Here is a 22,322-nt window from a genome sequence, read left to right as displayed (position 1 = left end):
AAGTTAATTTTTAAACATTCACGGAGCACACCAATATCAGAAACTCCGTTTGTTCATCTGGAAAATGAGAACCTAATATATTTTCGACTTATATTTTTGTGCGGGTAGAATGAGACCATGGGGTGAGTGCAGCTTGTAAATTACATGCCCCTATACAAATATTATCGCCGATTCTCTCACTGATGGGTGTTGTTTTCTAACCACGCAGGGCCTGGCGTAGCTTTACGCAGGCAGCAAACCCTGCGGACCTCGTAATGCTTATTCAGTGCTCATCGCAGGTATTCTGCCGATTTTCCCTTTACCGCGGCACCCTGGAGCCACCTAAGGGCTGATGTGTGTGCCCAACCGGGAGGTGGTTCTGAGGGATTTCTGGTGTTGGAATGGCTGCTGCACTTTTGTCAGTCATGCAGAAATCAAGGTTTCATTTGTTTCCAGGGACAGCGAAGCCACAGAGAGAATTCTGCAGGCTCTTTCCGGCCAACAGCTCACAATCGCTCTGATAAGTATGCAGCCCGAGTCAGTTTCCGGGTGTGGAAAATGTGGGTGATCCCCTGCGGGTTTCCCATTTGGGGAATTTCCGCCTTGACAACTGCTTCGGGGCTCCTGCGGAGACCAGGTGCTTGGAGCAGTCAGGCAGCAGCAGGTATAGGAAAGGAGGCGGTCGGTGTTCTCAGCTCAGCCCCAAAAGACTGGAGGCTCATATCTATATATTAGTGGATCAAGGATTAGGAAGGCAGCAGGTTTCTCGGTGCCTGCCCTAGGCTTCCTGTGGGCCGCCCGCCCTGCTGTGTCAGTTGGCGGCCTTCTCTGACACTTCAAGACTTCTTGGTCTTTCTGAGGTTTTCTGGTGTTGGGATAGATACGGCACGGTGGCCGGTCAAATGGCAGTCAAGGCTTACTGTGATTCCAGGAACAGTTTTTACCAAATGTTATCGATTGTTGCCAAATTTCTCCTGTACGGCGTTAGGTTAGGAAGCCCAAGCACAGTCTACTCTGGGGCCCGCACCCAACCCACCGGGACCTGGTGACACGCTGCCAGACTCCAACATGTTGACCCACATGTAAACCCTTGTTATCCATGTTCTTTACAAAATGAAGGCCCAGTAAATAAAGACCCTGTAAAGAAAGACCCACAAAAACCCCCTAGGAAGATCAAAGTAGGGTTCACGGATGTGCGTTGTTAGTCAACCGGCAGTCAGCTTTGTTAAACCATTAAGAGCTCACTCAGCGAGGTGTTTTGTACCAACGTGTTCTCGGGGCGCCTCAGGGCCATGTCACTTCCCGTCACTTGCTCCCCAAGAGGTACATTTATTTGATGAAGTAATCCACATTTGAATGGAAGAGATGTTGATGACATTGCTATGTCCCGTCTTTGGACCTGCCCCAGATGCTCGCTCCCAAGATGGACAGATTTCCCCATATTTTTTTTTACAACTTAACTGTCTCATTGCACCAATCAGTTTGCTATCCTGTGAGGTGAACAGACAACTTCGGCAGCACCCGTCTCCCTACATTTATGTCTAGACTGTGGAAAACAAAATAGATGAGCAATCCGTGAAAATGACTAGTTTACGAAAATACTTGCTTTTAGGAAAGTTGGGGTTATTAAAAATGGCACCGGACTGAGAAGTAGAAGATCGGGGGGACAAATGCGATTGTCTTTGGCCCTCATGCAGGTTACTTTTTATCTAGGTCTTCAGCACCCTCCTCTCTAAAGTGAAGAGTTTTGACGACCCTAAGTTGCTTTCTCTCTCCTAAGCATTCTCTAACGCCAAATTTATGCAAATTTCCTTGGCCTTTGGCCAGATTTTGACCGCAGAGGCCAGAAGAAGGGAACAGATTCTGAGACAGCAGTTGTTTTTGAACAACTGTCCAGTAAAACCTTTACATGTCCAGTAAAACCTTTCAAAAAACGAAGAGTCCCCAAATTAAGCTACCTTCAGAAACCCTCCTATTAAATTTAATATCATCCTCTGTCCTTTCTGCCTTCCTACCTGACTCTATCACCTCCCCGCCAACCAGAAAGAAAAGAAAAGAAAAAAAAGAAAAGAAAAGAAAAGAAAAGAGAAGTATCTCATGTTTTCTTCCTCTTTTGTTCTTAAAAAATGGCCTGTGATCACTTCCTCTTCTTCCTTGGCTGGATCATGTCACCTGCACAATGAAGAACAGAGAGACAGAGAGAGAGAGAGATCAGACTTCAGGGTTTCCCTAATGGGTATTCTTGTGTGAATAGACATTCACTGTGCCTTGGGCCAGTGGAAGATCAAGGGCAATTATCCCAAGGCAAGTAGATGCACTTTATGAAGTTCTGAAAACCTACCACCTCTCCAGAGAGGGCAAGAAGTGACTCTGTTGTCCCCATTTGGTGCTTGGCTCACAGCTAGCCTGTTGACCAATGGTTCCATTTGCCTTCAAGGCTTCTGCACGTCTAATGTGCACTGACTGATGTCGCTTTTGGTCAAGTCTTTACAGGCGGCACACCACCCATCGACTAACTCGGAGATTGTTGCAAACGGAGATGAAGAGACATCAAGTTAGAGGAGAAATAGAAGAGTGGCTATTCACCTATTTAGGGTTCATTCTGCAACCTCTCATCGAATCACCTTATCAGGATGGAAAAGTACTGGCATATTAGATTCTAGTAAGCTCTTGAGAGGGGCATTCTTCTACTGAAATTATAGCATTAGAGTTCTAGAATCACTTCCATTCAGCCAGGTTGGTACCTCTGTCTTTATTGATCATACATCTTCACACAAGCTCTGAAATGTCTAACACCTCACGAATGCATTATCCTTTCCACCTGTTGCCAAATGTTAACAATCCTACTTTGAAAACTTTTCTCAAGTCAGCCTCTCCTTGCCCATTCCAGAGCCCTGTTAGTTCTGGCTTTGTGCCACAGCGACCTCATGCCCCTAGTTTCATGCTTTACCCTTCAGATTCTGCCCCCTCCATCAATTATATCCTTAAATATCTTCTACTAATTTTATTTTGCTAGAAGTCCCCTTCTCGGGGGCTGTAGTGACTGATGACCTGAAATCCCCCTTATCACACTGATTTTCTAGGACAGCAGACTCCTAATCACACAGCCTTTGGGGCCATCCTGCATTCATGTCTCTCAACACTTAAGGACAGTCCTCTCTCTTATTCTTCTACTCATCAATCCAGATACCCTCAGTCACTCCAGAGAAGCCTTCTTAATATATCCAGCTTTACAGGCTTCATGTCATTTTCATTTATGATCTCACTTATTTTTCATTTTCCATGTAGTTTCTCTCCTCCCCAGGTCTCTGACTACAAACAAAGGACCTCCTCTTTTCTGAAGCATACCCATTTTGTCTCTAATGAATCCTTTTTCAGCTAAATGACACATTAATTCCTTCCTGTTCAAGATCTTGGGCAACATAAGCTTCTCACCTTTGTCCCCCCGCCTCCCCGCTGTCCCTTTGAAGGTTCCTAAAACTCTCTTTATCCATGCTGTTTACCAACCCCCCAGCCCCTCAAGTGTAACTGTAACCATAACCATACTTCTGCATCCCCAGTTGCCAATGATTGGAGAGTCCTTCTCCATTTAAGAAACATGACAGAAACTGAAGACTTAGAAAGAGCCCAGGACCGGAAGTGGTGGCAGGAAGTTCCTTTGTGGGAGGAGCGCAGGTGGCTCTTTCTCCTGGATCAGAATCTCCCACGTCTAACACTAAACAGCTAGACGGAGCACTGAGACATTTCCATATACCCACAAACACATTAGAGAAGGCATCGAGTATGTCTCTGTGTGGACTTCCAACAATCATTTCTTCTGTAGTGACCTCCGTGGTGTGAACATCACAGAAACCATATTTTTCTTTTTGTTTCTGGCAGGTAGGGGTGGGTCCTTAGTCCTGGATTCTCACAGAACTGAGAGGTCTCTAGGCTTCTTTGAATGCTCAGAATTGGTCTCTGACCACGATTCCACAGCACGTGGCTGGAGATAAAGGAACCGTTGACTTAATAATGGATAGTATTACCTTACGCAAAGTTCACAACAAGGACTCCAAATTCTGACAGGGAAACAATGTTTGTTATCGCTCTTTTCTTCGTGGCAGGACAGTTCTTCCCGTGGGATGCCCACTAGGAGTTGGCAGGGAGTTAGGGAGCTATGTCCACCCCTGCTTCATGTTAGTCCTTTCTTAATCTTCTGTTAGATACCAAGGAGGAGAGACATTTTAGGCCAAGCATTTAACGTTTGTCTTGTGCAAGATCCAAACGTTTTCTGCCGTCATAGCAAAAAAAAAAAAAAAAAAAAAAAAACATTCTTTTAACCAACATCACTATGGGTACCATATGTAATTATATTCCTTATTATTCCAATAGTCAGAAAACAGAGTAAGTAAAAACATTACATTCACAAAGATTTACACTTATGTATCTACAATCACAAAAGCTACTGCTGCTAGACTTTGAACTGAAAACTTGAAGAATATTTGCCTAGTTTATGCGGGTTGGCTTGGAAAAGGGTGAGAAGGCAGATGGCTGGGGAGATAGGAGGTGTTAGAAGAATGAGGTTTGCACATGAATGAGTAAAAGTTTCAGTGCAGACGTAGCAGGAAGGCGATGGATTCGAGGTTCTGGCTGGAGAAACCCTCGTGAGGAAAGAGGCAGTGAAAGGAGGAGAAGCAATAATCCAGTTTGGACTCTGTTTGAGCTGAGGGAGATGAAATCAGGGCAAGAAAGGCAAAAAGGAGACGCAATTTTGTTGTTGACTGAATGCTGCTCCTGTGAGACCACGCTTTAGAAATACATACGGACTGGGGCGCCTGAGTGGCTCGGTCAGTTAAGCCTCTGACTTTGGCTCAGGTCATGATCTTAATGCTCGCAAGTTCGAGCCCCACGTTGGGCTCTGGGCTGACGGCTCGGAGCCTGGAGCCTGCTTCAGAGTCTGTGTCTCCCTGTTTCTCTTCTCCTCCCCCGCTTGTGCTCTGTCTCACTCTCTCAAAAATGAACAAACATTTAAAAAAATAAAAAAAAATAAAAAGAAATGCATATGGAGTCATCTCCTGATAAGATTCTTTTGTGAGGAAATGATCAGGGGCAATATGCAAGAGAGAAAAAAATCGCAAAGCAAATATCTTCATGTGTAAAACTAAAGAGGTTGACTAGATGGCCTCTAAGCAGTTTCAACAATGAAATCTCCCTTTTAAAATATCTGGTCTACAGGGGCCCCTGGGCAGCTCAGTCGGTGAAGTGCTGGGCTCTTGATTTCAGGTCAGGTCACTACCCCAGGGTCATGGTATCACCCTGAGTCGGGCTCTGTGCTGAGTGTGGAGTGTCTCTCTCTCTCTCTCTCTCTCTCTCTCTCTCTCTCTCTCCCCTTTTCCTGACCCTAGTCTCATTCACTCTTTCCCTCCAAATAAGTAAATAAACACTAAAAAAAAAGATCCTGTCTACAGAAAATAGTATTAAAGGAAGGCCTTAACGTTATTCTGTCCTAGCCATAGACAAAGTCACTTGGTTAGACTAGAATTTTCAGTTTATAAACTCTCTTTAGGAAGACGAGGATTTGTGGTCTCAGGCCCTGACAAAGGATAGTCTGATTCCGGGCACAAGTCTCTCAGGAATGTAAGAAGAGGGGTCAGGGGCCAGAGATAAGCTGATTACGTCTCTGGCCACAGCTACATATAAGAGGCTTTGCCATGATGTCCTGGAGGCACTTAGCTCCTTCCTGTGCCTGACCTGTCTTGTGGGTTGTGTTTCTCTTCCTGAGGAAGAGACCTGCATCTGGACGTCAGCATTCTTGTGTCTTATCAAGGAGAAAACAAGAAAAGAAAGAAAATTCAGTACTTAAATGGCAGACAAGGAAGCCTGAACCGGAATCCCTTGACAGTCCCTTTCTCCAAATCAGGGTGGAAAGAATATGTCTGGGGCCTCCCTAGGTGCTCAGACATGGCGGGCCAAGCTTACACCAATCTGCCAGAGGCTGTTTCACCTTGCCTGATTCTACTATCGTTTGAAATGTATGTTCCATCTAACTCGGCCCAAAAAGTAGAAATCGAATCTTTCCTGGTGGACGTCTGGTCCCCCCAAAGTGACCCAGTGCTGGTCCAGTCCTCTGTCCTGTAACACATGACAGCTAGCACAAGAAGGGGGGTGAGATGGCGACAAGTCAGGCAGGGTGGCCCTCCGGCACCGCCTGAGAGCTCTTCGGGCCACAGCATCCCCTTGGAGACCAGCAAGACCTTCCTGAGGGCCTGATAGCATTTGTCTCCCTGCACACAGGGCCGGTCCCGTGAGTCTGCGTGCTCCTGGGAGACATCACGTACTATCCAAGTTTACATGTGATCACCTTTTCCTACGGCCCTTCTCACTCCTCCCCACTGTCACCCACCAACGTGACACTCGAGGAGGTAGGAAGAGGGTAGGCGTTCAGCCACTGTGGCCATCACTGCAACAGGCCAGCAGCATCAGTATCTTTCTTTGGGTGTAGGCATCGGAAGGCCAGAATGCCCTGCCATACCTCAAATCTGCCGAATCTACTGCATTTTAACAAGAGCCTTGTGTTAGCAAGGGCTGGAGGTGCATTCAAGTCTGGGTAGTGCTGCTCTGAGACGGTGGCTCCGGATGTTGCCTGCAAACCACAGTAACTGGAAAGCTCTGAAGACTATCAATGCCAAGGACCCACCACCAGAGACAGCGACGTCATTGGTCTGGGGTGGACCCGAGGATCAGTGTTTCTCAAACGCCCCCAGTGACTTAGCAACAGTGATTTTACAACGTGGCGAGGAGATTAAGGACCGTTGCTAGAGAGTTCCTCGCATGGTCGATGGGTCCTCACTGGTATTTTCTTGACCACTTGGTGCTTGGCTGATAACTCCTGAGTGGACCGCGCTGTGTCTCAGGATTTCAGAACCGGGGATTCTGATTAATTCCAGCCTCGGTTAGCCTGACCTCCTCCATCACTCTAGCTTTGTAAGAATTGTTTCACCTCTGTCGATTTGCCCGCAGCTGTGTGATCGTTGCTTTGCAAGGGCCTTCGGCTGGGGAAACTGGTCATTGATGCATAAAACTGAGGGAGAGGATGGGAACGCCCGCATAGAAAAGGTGACTGGGTTCTGAGGAGGGAGAATGACGTTAACGGCAATGGTCACGGGTTCTATGTGCCAGGCCCTGCTCTAGTCACTTGACACTTCTCCCATCGTTTACGGTTTTCCGGGATGTTAGGAGGAGGCTACTAGGATTGTCTCTGTGACACGCAAGGAAAACGGGAACACTACTGTGAAGGCACTATTCAGTGCCTTGCCCGGTGTCACAGGCCTACCAGGAGTAGGACCAAGGTAGGAGCCCGGGCAGGCTGGCACAGAGTTTTTCCCCTAACCACCACCTCCCCCTGTGTCACCAAAGCACTCCTTAGAGTTTTGCTCTCATCCAAGGAAGCTCAGGTGTGAACAGGTGACAAAATCGAGGGAGCCCCGGATTTGGACCGAGGAGGTGGCTGCCTTCGTCTCTCCCTGGATCCAGAACAGAAGGTTCGGAGAGGAACCCGAGGTAGAAGAACCACACAGTTGATCGTCCAAGCCTCGACAAGGCTAAGCTACATGCACACTGGCGTGGCAGGCATTAACCAGGACTGTCCGAGGCAAACTGGCATGAGGTCCCGTCACTGAGTCGTTGAAGGGTACTGACACAGCTTACTTACGTGGCCCGTTTGTGGCTTGGTGGGGGACGTAGCCTAGTTTCCTGATTTCTAGCCCAGGGCTCTACCCCCCGCTTTGCACCGCCTGCCATAACGTGCATCTCTTTTCAACAGCTCCCCAACCAGGATTCCATAGCGTCACTGTCTCTACTCCTTAAACTCTCCGTCCAGTGCTTTAATCTCCAACCATCAGAGTCACTCCTTGACCACTATATCCAGAATCCTTGTGCACAAAATCCCATTAAATGCCTAGACAGAAGAACCCTCAGATATCTTTTGTCTGCATTGATTCATCCATGGGATAAGCTAATGGAAAGGGGAGATTCAAAGATGGAGAAGACATACCCTAACCCTTATAGAACTCAGGGTCTAGGGTAAAAACAAATCTCTGTGCAGACCAGAGAAGGCTTCCTGGAAGGGGTGAGTTGATATGATTCACAGTGGGTGTGAGACAGGCAAAGACTGGGGAATGTGAGAGACTGAAGCCCAGGATGGGGAGGAACAGCATCAATGTGTAAAGAAAACAAGCAATTTGAGGGTGCTGGGGCACACATTTAGAAAAGGCAGAGGAGAAGCCAAGGCAGGGATTGGTTCACAGAGACCCTCATGTGTCATCCCAAGAACTTGGATTTTCATCTGTAAATTGGGGAAGGCTTAAAGTGTTTTAAAGAGACTAAGACGTGAGAAAGTGTGTTCACATAGATAGTTCTGTTTACTTTTAGGCAATTTAAAAGTGTTCACTGCCATTGGAATGTTAAGTGATCTAATTTCTCCCTCTCTTTTAAATTTTTAAAAATGTTTATTTATTTATTTTTTTAAAAGAGAGAGAGAGAGAGCACGAGCAAGCCAGGGAGGGGCAGAGAAACAGGGAGAGAGAAATCCCAAGTAGGCTCCGTGCTGTCAGCACAGAGCCTGACGCAGGGCTCGAACTCACGAACTGTGAGATCATGCTCCGAGCCGAAGCCAAGAGTCGGAAGCTTAACCCACTGAGCCACCCAGGCGCCCCTGTAATTTCTCTTTTAATTCTTATTAGATGATTTGTAATTATGATCTGTTTAGAATTTAACCCATTTATGATCTTATTCTGATACTATATAGACTTTTGACCCAGTCTATTCTTTAAGGAGACTCTAGATTTCTTAAAAATCTAGAGAGAGGAGAGGGATGCGTGGCCACCCACAGTAATCTCTATCACTCACATGAACATTCCCATGTGTGCATGTGAGGGTCCACGTGTTGACCCTAGCCTAGTTACTCATTGGGACCTAACTGTAGTGAAAAATTAGATGTAGTTCTTAACCAACTAAGCTTATTTAAACGCACTTTGTGTTGTGGGGCACCTGGGTGGCTCAGTCGGTTAGGCATGACTCTTGGTTTGGGCTCAGATCAGGATCTCACGGTTTTGCAGGTTCAAGCCCTGTTTTCAGTCTCCTTGCTGACAGTGCAGAGCCTGCTTGGGATTCTTTCTCTCTCTCTCTCTCTCTCTCTCTCTCTCTCTGCCCCTCCCCCACTCATACTATCTCTGTCTCTCTCAAAATAAATGAACGTAAAAAAAAAAGCGAGCTTTGTGTTGAACATAGTGATCTCAATACTACTAAATTTGGTGAAAAAATTTTTAATTAGTGGATGTTTAAAAGCTGCTGTAGAATAAGAACTTAAAAATTCATCATTATTGAATTCAATACAGTTGTTTTAAAAAGTTAACATTCTCCAAGCCCTGAGTAATCATATTTTTCTCTGCACGTCTTGTTTCTGTCACATTTCAAATGGATTAGGTTCTTTTTTTCTTTCTTTATATATATATATATATATATATATATATATATATATATATATATAGAAGACATCAAAAATCCTTACCAAGAACTTCAAGTTGCCAAACCAGTTAGAATCAGATGTCAACACATCTGAAATGTCAACAAATTCCCCGCCCCCCCGGATAATTTCCTGCGATTTGGAATGCTGATTTTGGGAATAAATAAACACAACATGAATGAACTGGTTTTTAAGTGTTTGCTTTCAAGGATATTGCCTTTAAGATTTCCCCAACCAGTTAAATTCTCCAAAAGGAGAAAACAAGTGAAAAAGCCAAGTTGCCTGCTTATTTCTCTAGGGTCTCATTCTCCTCTCAGAAATATACACTCTTGTACTGAAGCTTCTGAAACTGTCATGTTGTTTTTCTTTTTTCTTTTTTTTTTTTTTCTTTTTTGCATACACGGGCTTATGTTTTCACACCAGTTCATAGATTGGGCGGAAGAAGCCACTTCTGCCATTTCTATTTTGATAGAACAGAATGGCATGTGGGCGAGTGATGTGGGGGACTGTATGTGACTCTTGTCTTCCTTATATACAAAAATCAGGGAAGAGTTCCTGTACTTCCCTTTGGGTGGGGAAAAAAAATCATGATTATTTTGCAGCCTGACTTTTTGATAGTTACTTCCCCAGCAAAATAATATTCTGGGGGTCAGGGCAGTGGGGGGAGCAAGGAATCAAAGAAAATCTATTTTAAAGTCAGCTGAGTTTTTTTTTTTTTTTTTAATGAAGAAGCAATATGGTTCCAACCACCTAGAATTGGGAAGCTTAGCTTGCTGACCTATTCACTTGGCCTAAGACCCTGTCTAAATGGCAATTCCCATCTCAAGTACAGGGGGTGATTTTATCTGGTAAATGTTGTGCTAAGGGTTGAGAAGCAGCCGAATGGGAGAGGGATGGGAGGCCGTCTGGGAAAGTGCTACTGAGGGTGAGAACTAAGAGGTCATCTGGACCCACACCCTTCAAGAAGAAAACCTTGACATTTAACAGCTTGGATCGCTCAGTCCCTCGCTTAAGGGAGGAAGACTCTGAGTTCAGTTTTTCACGCGGGGATAGTGACACCTTGCTCTTGCTCTGGGTCCTGAACTCTCTAAATAAGATTATTTTTAGCCTTAAAGTTAAAGGAGGTGCTGTGTGTGTGTGGTGGGGGGGGGGGGGTGTGGGCAGGGAAAGAATGTGATGGGGTCCTTTAAGAAAATGCAAACTTCTTCCAGGCTTTCCCTTTGTCTGCTTTGGTAGGACCTGAGTCCTCTGGACAGAGCCATCAAGGACAGCTTCCTTCTGCTTTGGACTAGACTCTCCCTCTGTTTTCAGGAGGAGTGGAGAGAGTGTAAGGAAGATGTGTCTCTGTAGGTAAAAGAGAAATAAACTGACCCCATTTCCAGTGGTTGAGCTTCTCTCCAAGTAGATAAATGCTGGCAGTAAAGATGTAGCTGAGGGAGAAGAAGGCTGTCAGCCCCACCGGGCTGAGTCTGGCAAACAAAGGATACACCCACGTACCGGTCTCAGAGTAGATCCATAGGACCCTGCAGATAATGACAAATCACAATAATTAGGACGATGGGGGGTGGCGTGGTGGCAAAGCCGCTTTATCCTCAAGATCAACGGGGTTCTGGAGCCCAGGCAGATGAAAAGAAGCCATGGGGATCATTTGTCAACAGCTGAGGTGCTCCACAAACCTACAGAAGTGATTCTTTTCTGGATAAATAGGCTTGATTCAAAGACACATCCTATTTCATAAGGTGTGCTGGGCTCTTCTACCTAATCCATTAAAATTCGATGCTGGTGAAAGAATATGGGAGAACATCAAACACATCATCAGCCGAAGAGAGTATGTGAGGACGCGAATTATTCTTTTCCCTGAGAGGTAAGGCCTGCCGAGACATTGAACTTGCCGAGATGGCATCATTTTCTGGCTCTCAGCCAGACAAGTGGGGTTTGCGTTTCTGCACCTAAGAGTCAGGTGTAGCCCTGAGCCTCTTAGGGTAGGAGGGACAGAGATGGAACCTCGTTGCTCTATTGCAATAAGCCTTTTAGAGGTAGGAGAGGTTTAATTGTTGGCCCCGATTTTCAGCTCACGAATCTAGCCACGGATACAGTGTGCGGTAGGAAAGGATGGATTTACAGGAGGTTCGGATCTTGCTCACGTGAGGATAAAATAGAAGTCACTTCTGTAAGCCAAGAGAAGGAAAAGAAATGCCGGGAGAGGAGCCACGATATCTAAGAGAAGCCTGCAAAGGCAGCATGCTGGAAACCAACTGCATCGCCCGATGCCAAAATCTGAAATAACTTTTAAAATTAAACATGGGGAAGATGATGTATGTAGCAGAGTTTATAATTGGTGAAGCGGACAGAGTCTGAAACCAGCCCTTCCTTCTGTGATTCAAAGTCTAGTTCTGCTGCCTATTACCTCTCTTACCTTTAGCTGTTTATTGAACCCCCTCTGTCTCCTGCCCTCATGTGAAACATGAGGGGTGCAAACAGCGTCCATATTATAAAGCTGTCATCAAGCTTAAGGGAGTTAACCCGTGTAGAATAAAATAGTGTCTGGCCCACGGTGATCACTTAATAAGAGTTTTAAAGCTTTCCCCTTCTTAGGGATGGCACAGAGGGGTCTTAGCAACCTTTCTTTGAGGCTCCCTGTCTCCAGTAACAATTAGGATAGACCGGGTCATGCTTCAGAAACAACAGGCAAATTTTGATCCCCTAGGTTATCAGTTCAGAGGGAAGAATAAAATTCTGAGCTTAATTAAACTTTCAGAAACCCAAGTGTACTCTGGGTTGTTTAAAATGCTTTAGATTTTTCAAATGCTTACGGAAGAGACAAGGACTAAAATCAGCGTCAGGACTGGGGTGAGGCAAGGGAGGCACCTATGGTATGAAATTCAAGGGGCCATCTCTGTACATCCAGAACACAATCAATATGGTGACAAGGAAGCCTATGGAATGGGAAACAATATTTTCAAGTCACGTATCTGTTAGAGGATTAATATCCATGATATACAAAGTACTCCTACAACTCAACAACAGCAACAAAACACCCCAAACAACCCCATTAAAAATGGGCAAAAGAATAAATGGACCTTTTTCCAAAGAAGATACACAAATGGCCAACAAACGGTACTCAGCACGTCATCAGCCAAAGAGACTGCTGTGGAAAACAGTGTGGCAGTTACTCAAACAGGTAGATATAGGATTATCATATGATCTGGCAATGCCACTTCCTGGTACCTACCCCCAAAAAATCGAAAGCAAGGACTCAAAGACATATTTGTATACCTGTGCCCATAGCAGTATTATTTTCTTTTTTCTTTTTTTTAACGTTTATTTTTTTTAATTTTTTTTTTTTAACGTTTATTTATTTTTGAGACAGAGAGAGACAGAGCATGAATGGGGGAGGGTCAGAGAGAGAGGGAGACACAGAATCTGAAACGGGCTCCAGGCTCTGAGCTGTCAGCACAGAGCCCGACGCGGGGCTTGAACCCACGGACCGCGAGATCGTGACCTGAGCTGAAGTCGGACGCCCAACTGACTGAGCCACCCAGGCGCCCCAGCAGTATTATTTTCAAGAGCTAAAACATGGAAGCATCCAAGTGTCCATCTATGAATGAAGAGATAAGTAAAACGTGGCATAGATGCACACTGGAATATTATTAACCCATAAAAAAGGAAGGAAATTCTGACACATGGTACATCATGAACGAACCTCGAGGATATAAACCAGTCCCAGAGAATACCTACTATACGATCAAATCCATAGGGACAGAAGGCAAAACGGTGGCTGTCAGGGCTTGTGGGAAGGAGGGAATGGGGGATTACTGTTTCATGTGTACAGATTTTCAGTTTGGGAAGAAAAAAGTCCTAGAGACGGATGTTGGTGATGGCTGCACAACATTGTAACTATTTAATGCCACTGAACTTAAAAATAATGAAAATGGTAAATTTTTGTTATGTGTATTTTACCAGAATAAAAACAATTCAAGGAAGCATCTGTCTTAGGGTAGTAGAAATCAATCTAGGGCTGGCCCTGGGTGCCTAGTCCTGGCCATGCTCGTATCACTCTGCTGTCCCAAACTCATCTAGATGCTTCTTTTACGTAATTAAAACTTTACTAGATACAAAACAAACAATAATTATTATTGTTTGGGAGGAAAACATTTCCTCCACCTTTCACGGTCCTTTTGGCTGGTCTAAGAATTACATTGACACGTGACAAACAGGAGAATACCAAATTTAATTTTGTATGTATGGGGGCTCCACAAGAATATGGGGCCCATATGCAGTCAAACAATGGAAACTTAGATGTCATTTGAAATCAAGGGATAGGGGAGGGTGTTCTGGGTCTTCAAAGGGAAGGAAGACAACTCACAGGAAGATGAGAGAGAGTAGAGATTTGTTAACTGAATGTTTGCTGGGCCATACACAAGGAGGGCATAAACAGACTTTGCTAGGGTCCTCCCTGTCCCCCTCACCTAGTTCATATTACACTACTCTTATCTATGGGGACAGCTCCCTTCCCAGAGCAGACCCTCCATTTAAATTCTTTTAGGCAGTTGGGTGAAGGTCAAAGTTTCTTCCTCAACCTTCTGCTTCTTAAAACTAATCAACATAAAATAGTCCTCATGCCTGGGTGCCTGGGTGACTCAGTCAGTTAAACATCCAACTCTTGATTTCGATTCAGATCATGATCTCATGGTTCGTGAGTGCAAGCCGCTCATTGGGCTCTGTGCTGACAGGATGGAGACTGCTTGGGGTTCTCTCTCCTCTCTCTCTGTCTTCCCCTCTCCCATTCTCAAAATAAATGAATAACAAAATTTTAAAAAATGAAAAGAAAACTGTCCTCATGCCTAAGAGACGTTGTGGGTTTCGTTCCCCTACGTTGTCATTATTACCAATATTGGGATTCTGTGCGATGTGCATCCCACGGGCATGTGCATTAGGAGGATATCTACAGCACTTCTTTGTTACATGGCTGCTTCTCATGACAGACCAGAGAAGGTATAAAGGACAGAAAGTAAACCCCCAAGGAGCTAGGGCTGGAATTTGGGGTCAACAGGGAGAGCTGAATACACTCCAAACAGATTGTTTTAATTAGTTCACTTTGTTTACTTTATACACCAGAAATTAGGGCTTCCTAGTTTCCATGCACATTTATGTAAGATAGTCTGTGAATAAGGACATTCCCCTGGAGGCCTGGAAAGTTTCTCTTTATTTACTTCATTTTTGTTTCCTTCAGCATAAGGTTCCATAAAGGAAAGTTCCTGAGGTAAGTTAATGAAGTCTGTAGTTTCACAGAGAAAGCACGAAGAAAGTTAGAAGTGTATTGACTGTCAGCAGAAAAGTAAAGAAAATACAAATACAACAGCAGGTAGAAGTACAGTTATTTAATGAAGGGCAGTCAGAGAAAGAGAGAGAGAGAGGAGGAGGAGGAGGAGGAGGAGGAGGAGGAGGAGGAGGAGGAAGGAAGGAAGGCAGATGGAGGCCAAAATGGAATTCATCAATGTCTTCTTAGTCAATGTCAGCTCCTTCCCAGCCCCCATGTAAGATCCCACGAAACCACATCTAATTGTTTATCTATTGCACTCATTTCCTAATCTTGGTCCAGGCTCCTTCATCCAGAAGGGTTTCTGTAATTGTCTACTTGCTGGGCTTTCTCGGACCCTTCAATCCACTTTCCTTACCACAAGCTACTAGCGATCCATTAATCTTTCCAAAAGAGAAATCTGTTCAGGGCACTACCCTGCCTCCAGTGGACCCCACCAATGCTTTAGGAGAATACCCAAGCTCCTTTACCCAGCCTACCTGGCCTTGTCCTGCCCACCTGTCCACCTTCAGATCTAGAATCCATCCATATTAGACCCTTTTCTGTTTCTTAAATAAACCGAGCACTGCAGCTCTGGGCTTTCACTCATGCTGTTGTCTCTGCCTGGAACACCTGTGATCTTTTCGCTTCCTAGGACACACTTCTCCTTGCTCTGTGCCTGGCCGAACCATACTCACACTTCAAGTTTCAGCTTATAAGTCAATTTCTCTAGAAAAGATTTCCCGAAGATCCCATAACACCCATTCAGTTAGGTTCCTTTGCCATTTACTTCCTTTACCACGAACTTACCCTTGTTGTTTATTTGATTGTCTTTCTCAACCTGGAATGGGACAAGGATTATATCTATCATGTACATCTGTTTCCCAAGTGCTGGGAACATAGCAAGTTCTTTATACTTTTAAGCAAATGACTCTGGGGTGTTTCTACTAGCACCTATAGTTCCCTCTTTATATATATTATATATTATATATTATATATTACGTATATATAATATATAATATATAACATATATATAATATATATATAACATATATATATAACATATATAACATATATATAATATATATATAACATATATATATAACATATATAATATATATATATAACATATATATAACATATATATAATATATATAACATATATATAATATATATATAACACATATATAATATATATATAACATATATGTATATAACATATATATATATTAACGTATATTTTTGAGACAGAGAGAGAGCATGAGCAGGGGAGGGGCAGAGAAAGAAGGAGACACAGAATTCAAAGTAGGCTCTAGGCTCTGAGCTGTCAGCACAGAGCCCGACGTGGGCTCGAAATCACAGACTGTGAGATCATGAGCTGAGCCGAAGTTGGATGCTCAACCGACTGAACCACCCAGGTACCCCAGCACCTATGGTTCTCTAACTGCTGTTCACTGCAGCTTCTGCAGACAGCTCTCAGCTGCGTGACCCACCAAGAACATCACAGCCTCTAAAACCAGGGAGGGGCGCCTGGGTGGCTCAGTCAGTTAAGCGGCCGACTTCAGCTCAGGTCATGATCTCGCAGTCCGTGAGTTCGAGCCCCGCGTGGGGCTCTGTGCTGACAGCTCGGAGCCTGGAGCCTGCTTCGGATTCTGTGTCTCCCTCTCTTTCTGCCCCTCCCCCATTTGTGCTCTGTCTCTCTCTGCCTTTCAAAAATGAATAAATGTTAAAAAAAATTAAAAAAAAAAAAAAACCAGGGAGATGTACCTTTGGCCTTCCAGACTTTAGTTAATCGATTGCTCACTTTATTAATACTTTGAAGAGGCCAATAATTCTGACCCTCAGTTCAGAGAGCAATACTCTATGTCCTTCTAGAGCTGTCTGCTGAGTGAATCTATATGAGTCAGGCTGGGCAGGCACAGACTGGCAGCCCAAAATTAATCTTTTATAGTTTTCTTATCCTAGATATTATAGCATCCGATGGTTCTCATAAAATTCATATTTTCTGTGTCTTATCAGTACACAAACAGTGGAAGTCTGTGGGTTAGGGACTAGTAGATAAAAAGGGGTTTTGTGGGCTTTACACATATACTTGCTTTTTTAAATTTTTTTTTTTTGAGGGAGAGTGAGCACAAGTGGGGGAGGGGCAGAGAGAGAGAGGGGGAGAGAGAGAATCCTAAGCAGGTTCCACACTGCCAGTGCACAGCCTGATGTGGGGCTCGAACTCACAAACTATGAGATCATGACCTGAGCTGAAGCGGGATGCTTTACCAACTGAGCCATCTAGGCTCTTGTATGCATATACTTCGTAAAGCATGAACACTCATGCTGTATCAGTAGAATAATAGAATTAAAGGGCCCTCTGGCCCCATATTTTCATGCTGACTTCCTACAAAAGCATGCAAGATGGTCACATTGCACCTGAGACCAGAAGGCAAGCACAACCTGAATTCACATTTTGTCAACAAATTCAACAAATTAGCAGAAGACTTCCTACCATGAAAATGTCCTTGAGAACAACTGGGACCTGGTGATTCTTTAAGGTGGGGACAGAGCCTATTGCTGCCTTTGCAATGCAGCCCCGTGTCACCCTTCTGTTCACCTGCCTTCCCAGGCTCCCAAACACAAACAATGGAAGGTCAAAGATACCTGCCAGCTCCTGGCTTTTTAATAGCAACTTGTGAATTTCTACCACTGTCTTTTTTTTTTTTAAGTTCATTTATTCATTCTGAGAGAGGGAGAGCGCGAGAGCAGGAGAAGAGCAAAGAGAGAGGAAGAAAGAGAATCCCAAGCAGGCTCTGCATTGTCAGCGCAGCATCCGATGTGGGGTTTGAACTCAGAAACCATGAGATCATGACCTGAGCAGAAATCAAGAGTCAGATGTTTAACCGACTGAGACATCCAGACGTCTCTTCTACCACTGTCTTAAAAAAATCCATGTTAGGTAAAGAATGTAAGAAAGAGAAGAGAAGAGAATGAGGAGAGGAGAGGAGAGGAAAGAGAAAAGAAAAGAAAAGATAAAAGAAAAGGAAAAGAAAAGAAAGGAAAAGAAAAGAAAAAAGAAAAGAAGAAAGGAAAGGAAAGGAAAGGAAAGGAAAGGAAAAGAATGGAAAGGAAAAGATAAAAGAAAAGGAAAAGAAAAGGAAAGGAAAGGAAAGGAAAGGAGAAAAGAAAAGAAAAAAGAAAAGAAAAAAGAAAAGGAAAAGAAAAGAAAAGAAAAAAGAAAAGGAAAGGAAAGGAAAGGAAAGGAAAGGAAAGGAAAAAAAAGAATGGAAAGGAAAAGATAAAAGAAAAGGAAAAGAAAAGGAAAGGAAAGGAAAGAAAAAAGAAAAGGAAGAGAAAAGAAAAGGAAATTTTAAATGGAGTAGAAAGAAACGGTGAAGCTAGAGGGCTAAATTATTTACCTAGATGTTGAAAAATATCAGCAATAATGAGAGTTGTTTGGGGAGGCCACCTGTTCAAGACAGTTAAAACTGTTGCCCACCCTCACGATATTGCCCCCTTCTGGGTCGGTGCCTCATCCTCCCTTCAGGGACTGTTGGGCTCTTGTACCTTCTCCATTTTCTACCACTGGATCATTCTTTGCTACTCTGCTGCCCCATTGTTCTTCCTGCCCCTTAGAGGAGGGCATTGCCCCCCAGCATTTACTTTCCATTTCTCCCTCTCTCTCTCTCTCTCCCCACTCTCAGTCTCTCACTCTTTTTCCAGGAAGCTCATTCTACCAGGAGGGTTTACCCCCTGGATCTCCACTGTCCCACCTCTCCTGGGAAGGATGTCCAAACGGAAGTTCCTCTAGGCAAGTGGTTCTCAGCCTTGGCTGAAGATGAGAACTGCCATGGGGAGCTTTAAAAATCCCAATGCTCAGGACGCACCCTAAACTAATTAAACCAGAATCTTTTGGAATAGGACACAGATAGGGGGTTTTAAATGGAGTCTTTCACTTACACCCTCAAGCCATTTTGTTTCCCTAACGTTTCTACATGTATTAGTGTGACCACCATCTTCCCTCGTCTACCAGCCAAAAACTCATAGAACCGTCCTTGACTTTTTCTTCTCGTTGGCCCATGGCATGCCAATGAAGCCACAAACCTATTCTGTTACTTCCACAATGTGTCTCGGGTGCCCTCATTCCCTCTTGTACAGGAGTATCACTCTTCAGCATTGTATTACTTCTAATTTTTGAAACAGGCATTTGGGTCGAGCAAGAGCCAAGGTTTGCACAGGAGGGATAAGTGTGGACGACCCTTCCCTCTCCCAGTCCTCTACTTTTAACTGTCTCCAGATTGCTGCCCAGCTGGCCTGGGCTCCAAATGTGGACAACTAGGGGCCTTGTGTTGGCATCTTTATATTTATTTCATATATTAATTTACATGGGGACAAAGGAGTACCTCTGGGAAAAATGGGACTGGGAGTCTGATCTCAAGATTCAAGGGTGTGAAACTCCAGTGCGTCTAGACAATCCCAGACAAGCGTTGTATTTATACCCGGGAAAAAGTTAACAGTGGTTCCGGGCAGCGATTTACCATGATGCCTTAGTGGACGTAGATGCTGATCTTGGAACTCAGCTTAGTGCATCGCTCTGGCAGCTTTTAATGTATTCCGGCACTGAGGTATCTGTATGTGTAAATGTGTGTGCATGGAAATGGATGCCCAGATTTAGAGGATTGTTGTCCCTGAGGGCCCAGGCACCTTTGATGGGGAAGCTCACCTGAGTGAGCCGAGTATAGAAGACAGAAATGATCTCTCTTGCCTCACAGGAGCTGCTATTGAGGACGACTTTACAGACACCTCCCCCGCTGCTGGGTCATAGCTGCGTATCTGTGTGATGCTCGTCCCTGGCAAGACCTCACGCGATAGCAGAGACACCTGCGGCACCTGCAGATTTCTGGTCTACCGAGAGCAAGGTGGCGACCCGCTGCAGGTCAGCTGGGGCTGTCGTCGCGGCCGGTAGTGTTATCCTATGGACACAGGGGACCTGTGGGCGATAACAGTGTGGGTCTCAGCAGATGGGGGGTGGAGTGCAAACTGACTTGGATGCGGAGCCCGGTGGAGACGGGGGGCCCAGGAGGCTAGGTGTGCATGACCAGTCAGCAGGTGTGAACACTCATGGGCTTATTGGAACGCTCAGGGAGGAGGATCTTGGAGACCCGGGCCACCTGCCGCCAGGAAAATAGTGCCCGGAGCACCCAGACATGGGCAGACACGGGAGCTATGATGTAACCATGGATCAAGACTAGGACATTGGTTGGGGCACCTGGGTGGCGCAGTCGGTTAAGCGTCCGACTTCAGCCAGGTCACGATCTCGCGGTCCTTGAGTTCGAGCCCCGCGTCAGGCTCTGGGCTGATGGCTCGGAGCCTGGAGCCTGTTTCCGGTTCTGTGTCTCCCTCTCTCTCTGCCCCTCCCCTGTTCATGCTCTGTCTCTCTCTGTCCCAAAAATAAAAAAAAATAAAAAAAATAAAAAAAAAGACTAGGACATTGGGATCAAACTCAATGATAAGAATATTCCGCCCACCTTTTGTTTGGGGGTTATTTTATTCTGTTTTGCTTCCCGTGCAAAGCTGCTTCCTCCTCTGTGTTCCCCGTGGCTCCTTGTATTTGCTGTATTTCCTCACCTCCCATCTTGTGCTCTGACGATGCGCGGCTCATCCCCACTTATGAAGCACAAACCCCCCGTAGACTGGGGCTGGGCCTTATATAACTTGGCTCTTCCCAGCAGGACCAGCCTCGTGTTAGGGGGAATATTTGTTCACTAAAAGAGCAGATCAGAGCCAGCGGTAGGAACAGGTCGGTTTTCCCGCTCCTCGCCATGACCTCAGAGAGAGCTGGGTGACGAGTTTAGGGGTGAGAGAGAAGGGAACGGGGAGCAAGCTACCGTATTTCTAGGTGAGTAAGGCTTGCCAAAGGAAATGAAACGTTTGCAGTCATCGCTCCTTTGCAAAGCTTTCTTTTCCCACTTACGGGCCAGCCCTCCAATTCTGCAATCTGAAAAATGACAAAAATCAAGGGCCACGTGTGAGGCAGTCCCCACGGTCCCAGTGGCTATTTTTAGGTCGTCGTGACACGGTTTCGGCAGTGCGCTGCTTCCCCGGCTCAACGTTACTGCCGTTTTTCTGACTCATGTTTGTTTCTCACGCTCACCCTGGCCCCGGCCCATACTCTTTACCTCATTCTTGCCACGCCGTTTCCCTATTTGACCATCCAAACCGGCCTGCCTAACAGCTGGCCCCCAGCCACTTCCCTAAAACGTCTCTGTGGATAGCCACACTTTGTGGAACTTGGTTGATGGCCATCTGTCGCTGCGAGGGCCCCACGGGCCCCAGGGCATTGCGTAAGGGCGGAGGCGGCCGACGGCCGAGTCTGAGCTCCCACCACCGGGAGTGGGCAGAGGTAGGGAAGCTGTAGTCAATGTAGCAGCGAAAGTGTCCTCTTTGTCCCAGCAAAAGTGGAGCCTAACGGGGCCAAATGCCGCCTTGGTACTTCATCGGTGATGAGGAGGTCCAAATCGCAAACCTCTTCCGCTCCTCACCCGGGCCCACCCAGTCACGTTCCTACTGGTGACAGGTCTCTGTCACCTCCCTCCCTCCCCTCGTTCCATTGTATCACTGTAACATCCAGTCCGAGCACAGAGCTGGGAACAACGACATCACCGAAGTTTTTCGACCGTGGAAATGAGGTTAAGCTTCGGCTCATGCTCACCCCCCAGCTCACTTTGCAGAGTATGTTTTGCTCACGCGGGGAGCTGAGCAAATCTCCGGCCGTGTGGAGACGGTGGAAAGTGAACTGGATTTGGAAACGGGAGCCCTGAGTGTAAGTCCCAGCTTCAACTTTTCCCCAGCCACAGGACCTGGGGCATGTCATTTAATCTGTGAGGCTTCAGGCCTTCGGTGCTAGATGACCTCCCAGTCACTTCCATCACTCGCCCTCTCTGATTCCGTTTGCAGATTGACCGATATTGTCATCGGTTGGCTAACATCCATTCTTTCCAGCTACAAGTGCCACTAATTGGTCTCCCCGTCTTGTTCTTCTTTAATTGCCTCCAGAGTCATCTTTCCAATCAATCATTTACTCCTCCGCTTAAAACTTTCCCACAGACAAGCCCTTACCTCCTACGGTCCAGATGCACTGATGTGATTTCATGAGCCGGCTTTTCCTGTCCTCCAATTCAGCCCTACCCTCAGCAACTCCAGCCCTTTGCAGATGCTGTTCCCTCTGCGTGAAGATCTTTCCCACATCTGTCTTGACTTATTCCTTCTCATTCTTTGGGTCTCAGCTGAGACATCAATTCCCTGCCGAAGCCAGCTCTCAACATCCTTCCTGGGCACCCACAGCATCCTGTGCTTCCTCCTATTATAGTCCCCTCACCCTGTTGGCCCTGTGGGCAATTTCCTGTCTCTCAGACAGACGCTAAAGGCAGCATGGTGCCTTGCACACCGCTGTGTCTTCAGTTGGTTAACACAGTGCCTGGCACTGATGAATAATCGAATGGACACATGATACTCTCGCACCGGACCCCCATCTCATTGCAACTCTTTTCTCCACCG

The 22,322-nt window shown here is 45.6% G+C and overlaps 1 protein-coding gene across 1 annotated transcript in view; it reads right to left on the bottom strand.

Annotated features, from left to right (window-relative positions):
- Window positions 1-1,158: 1,158 nt before the first annotated feature.
- Window positions 1,159-22,322, bottom strand: part of ADTRP (androgen dependent TFPI regulating protein) — a 65,526-nt gene continuing 44,362 nt past the window's right edge. The window contains exons 5-6 of the mRNA XM_058732999.1: window positions 10,853-11,004; window positions 1,159-2,151 (exon numbers count right to left, since the gene is read on the bottom strand). Of these exons, the coding sequence (XP_058588982.1) occupies window positions 2,117-2,151; window positions 10,853-11,004 (187 nt within the window). The 3' untranslated portion in view covers window positions 1,159-2,116. The remainder of the gene's footprint in view (window positions 2,152-10,852; window positions 11,005-22,322) is intronic.

The sequence above is a fragment of the Neofelis nebulosa genome, chromosome 6 (assembly GCF_028018385.1).
Source record: "Neofelis nebulosa isolate mNeoNeb1 chromosome 6, mNeoNeb1.pri, whole genome shotgun sequence".
NCBI classification, from domain to species: domain Eukaryota; kingdom Metazoa; phylum Chordata; class Mammalia; order Carnivora; family Felidae; genus Neofelis; species Neofelis nebulosa.
The sequence above is the reverse complement of the archived record's forward strand: the minus strand, read 5'-3'. Positions and strand labels throughout refer to the sequence as shown.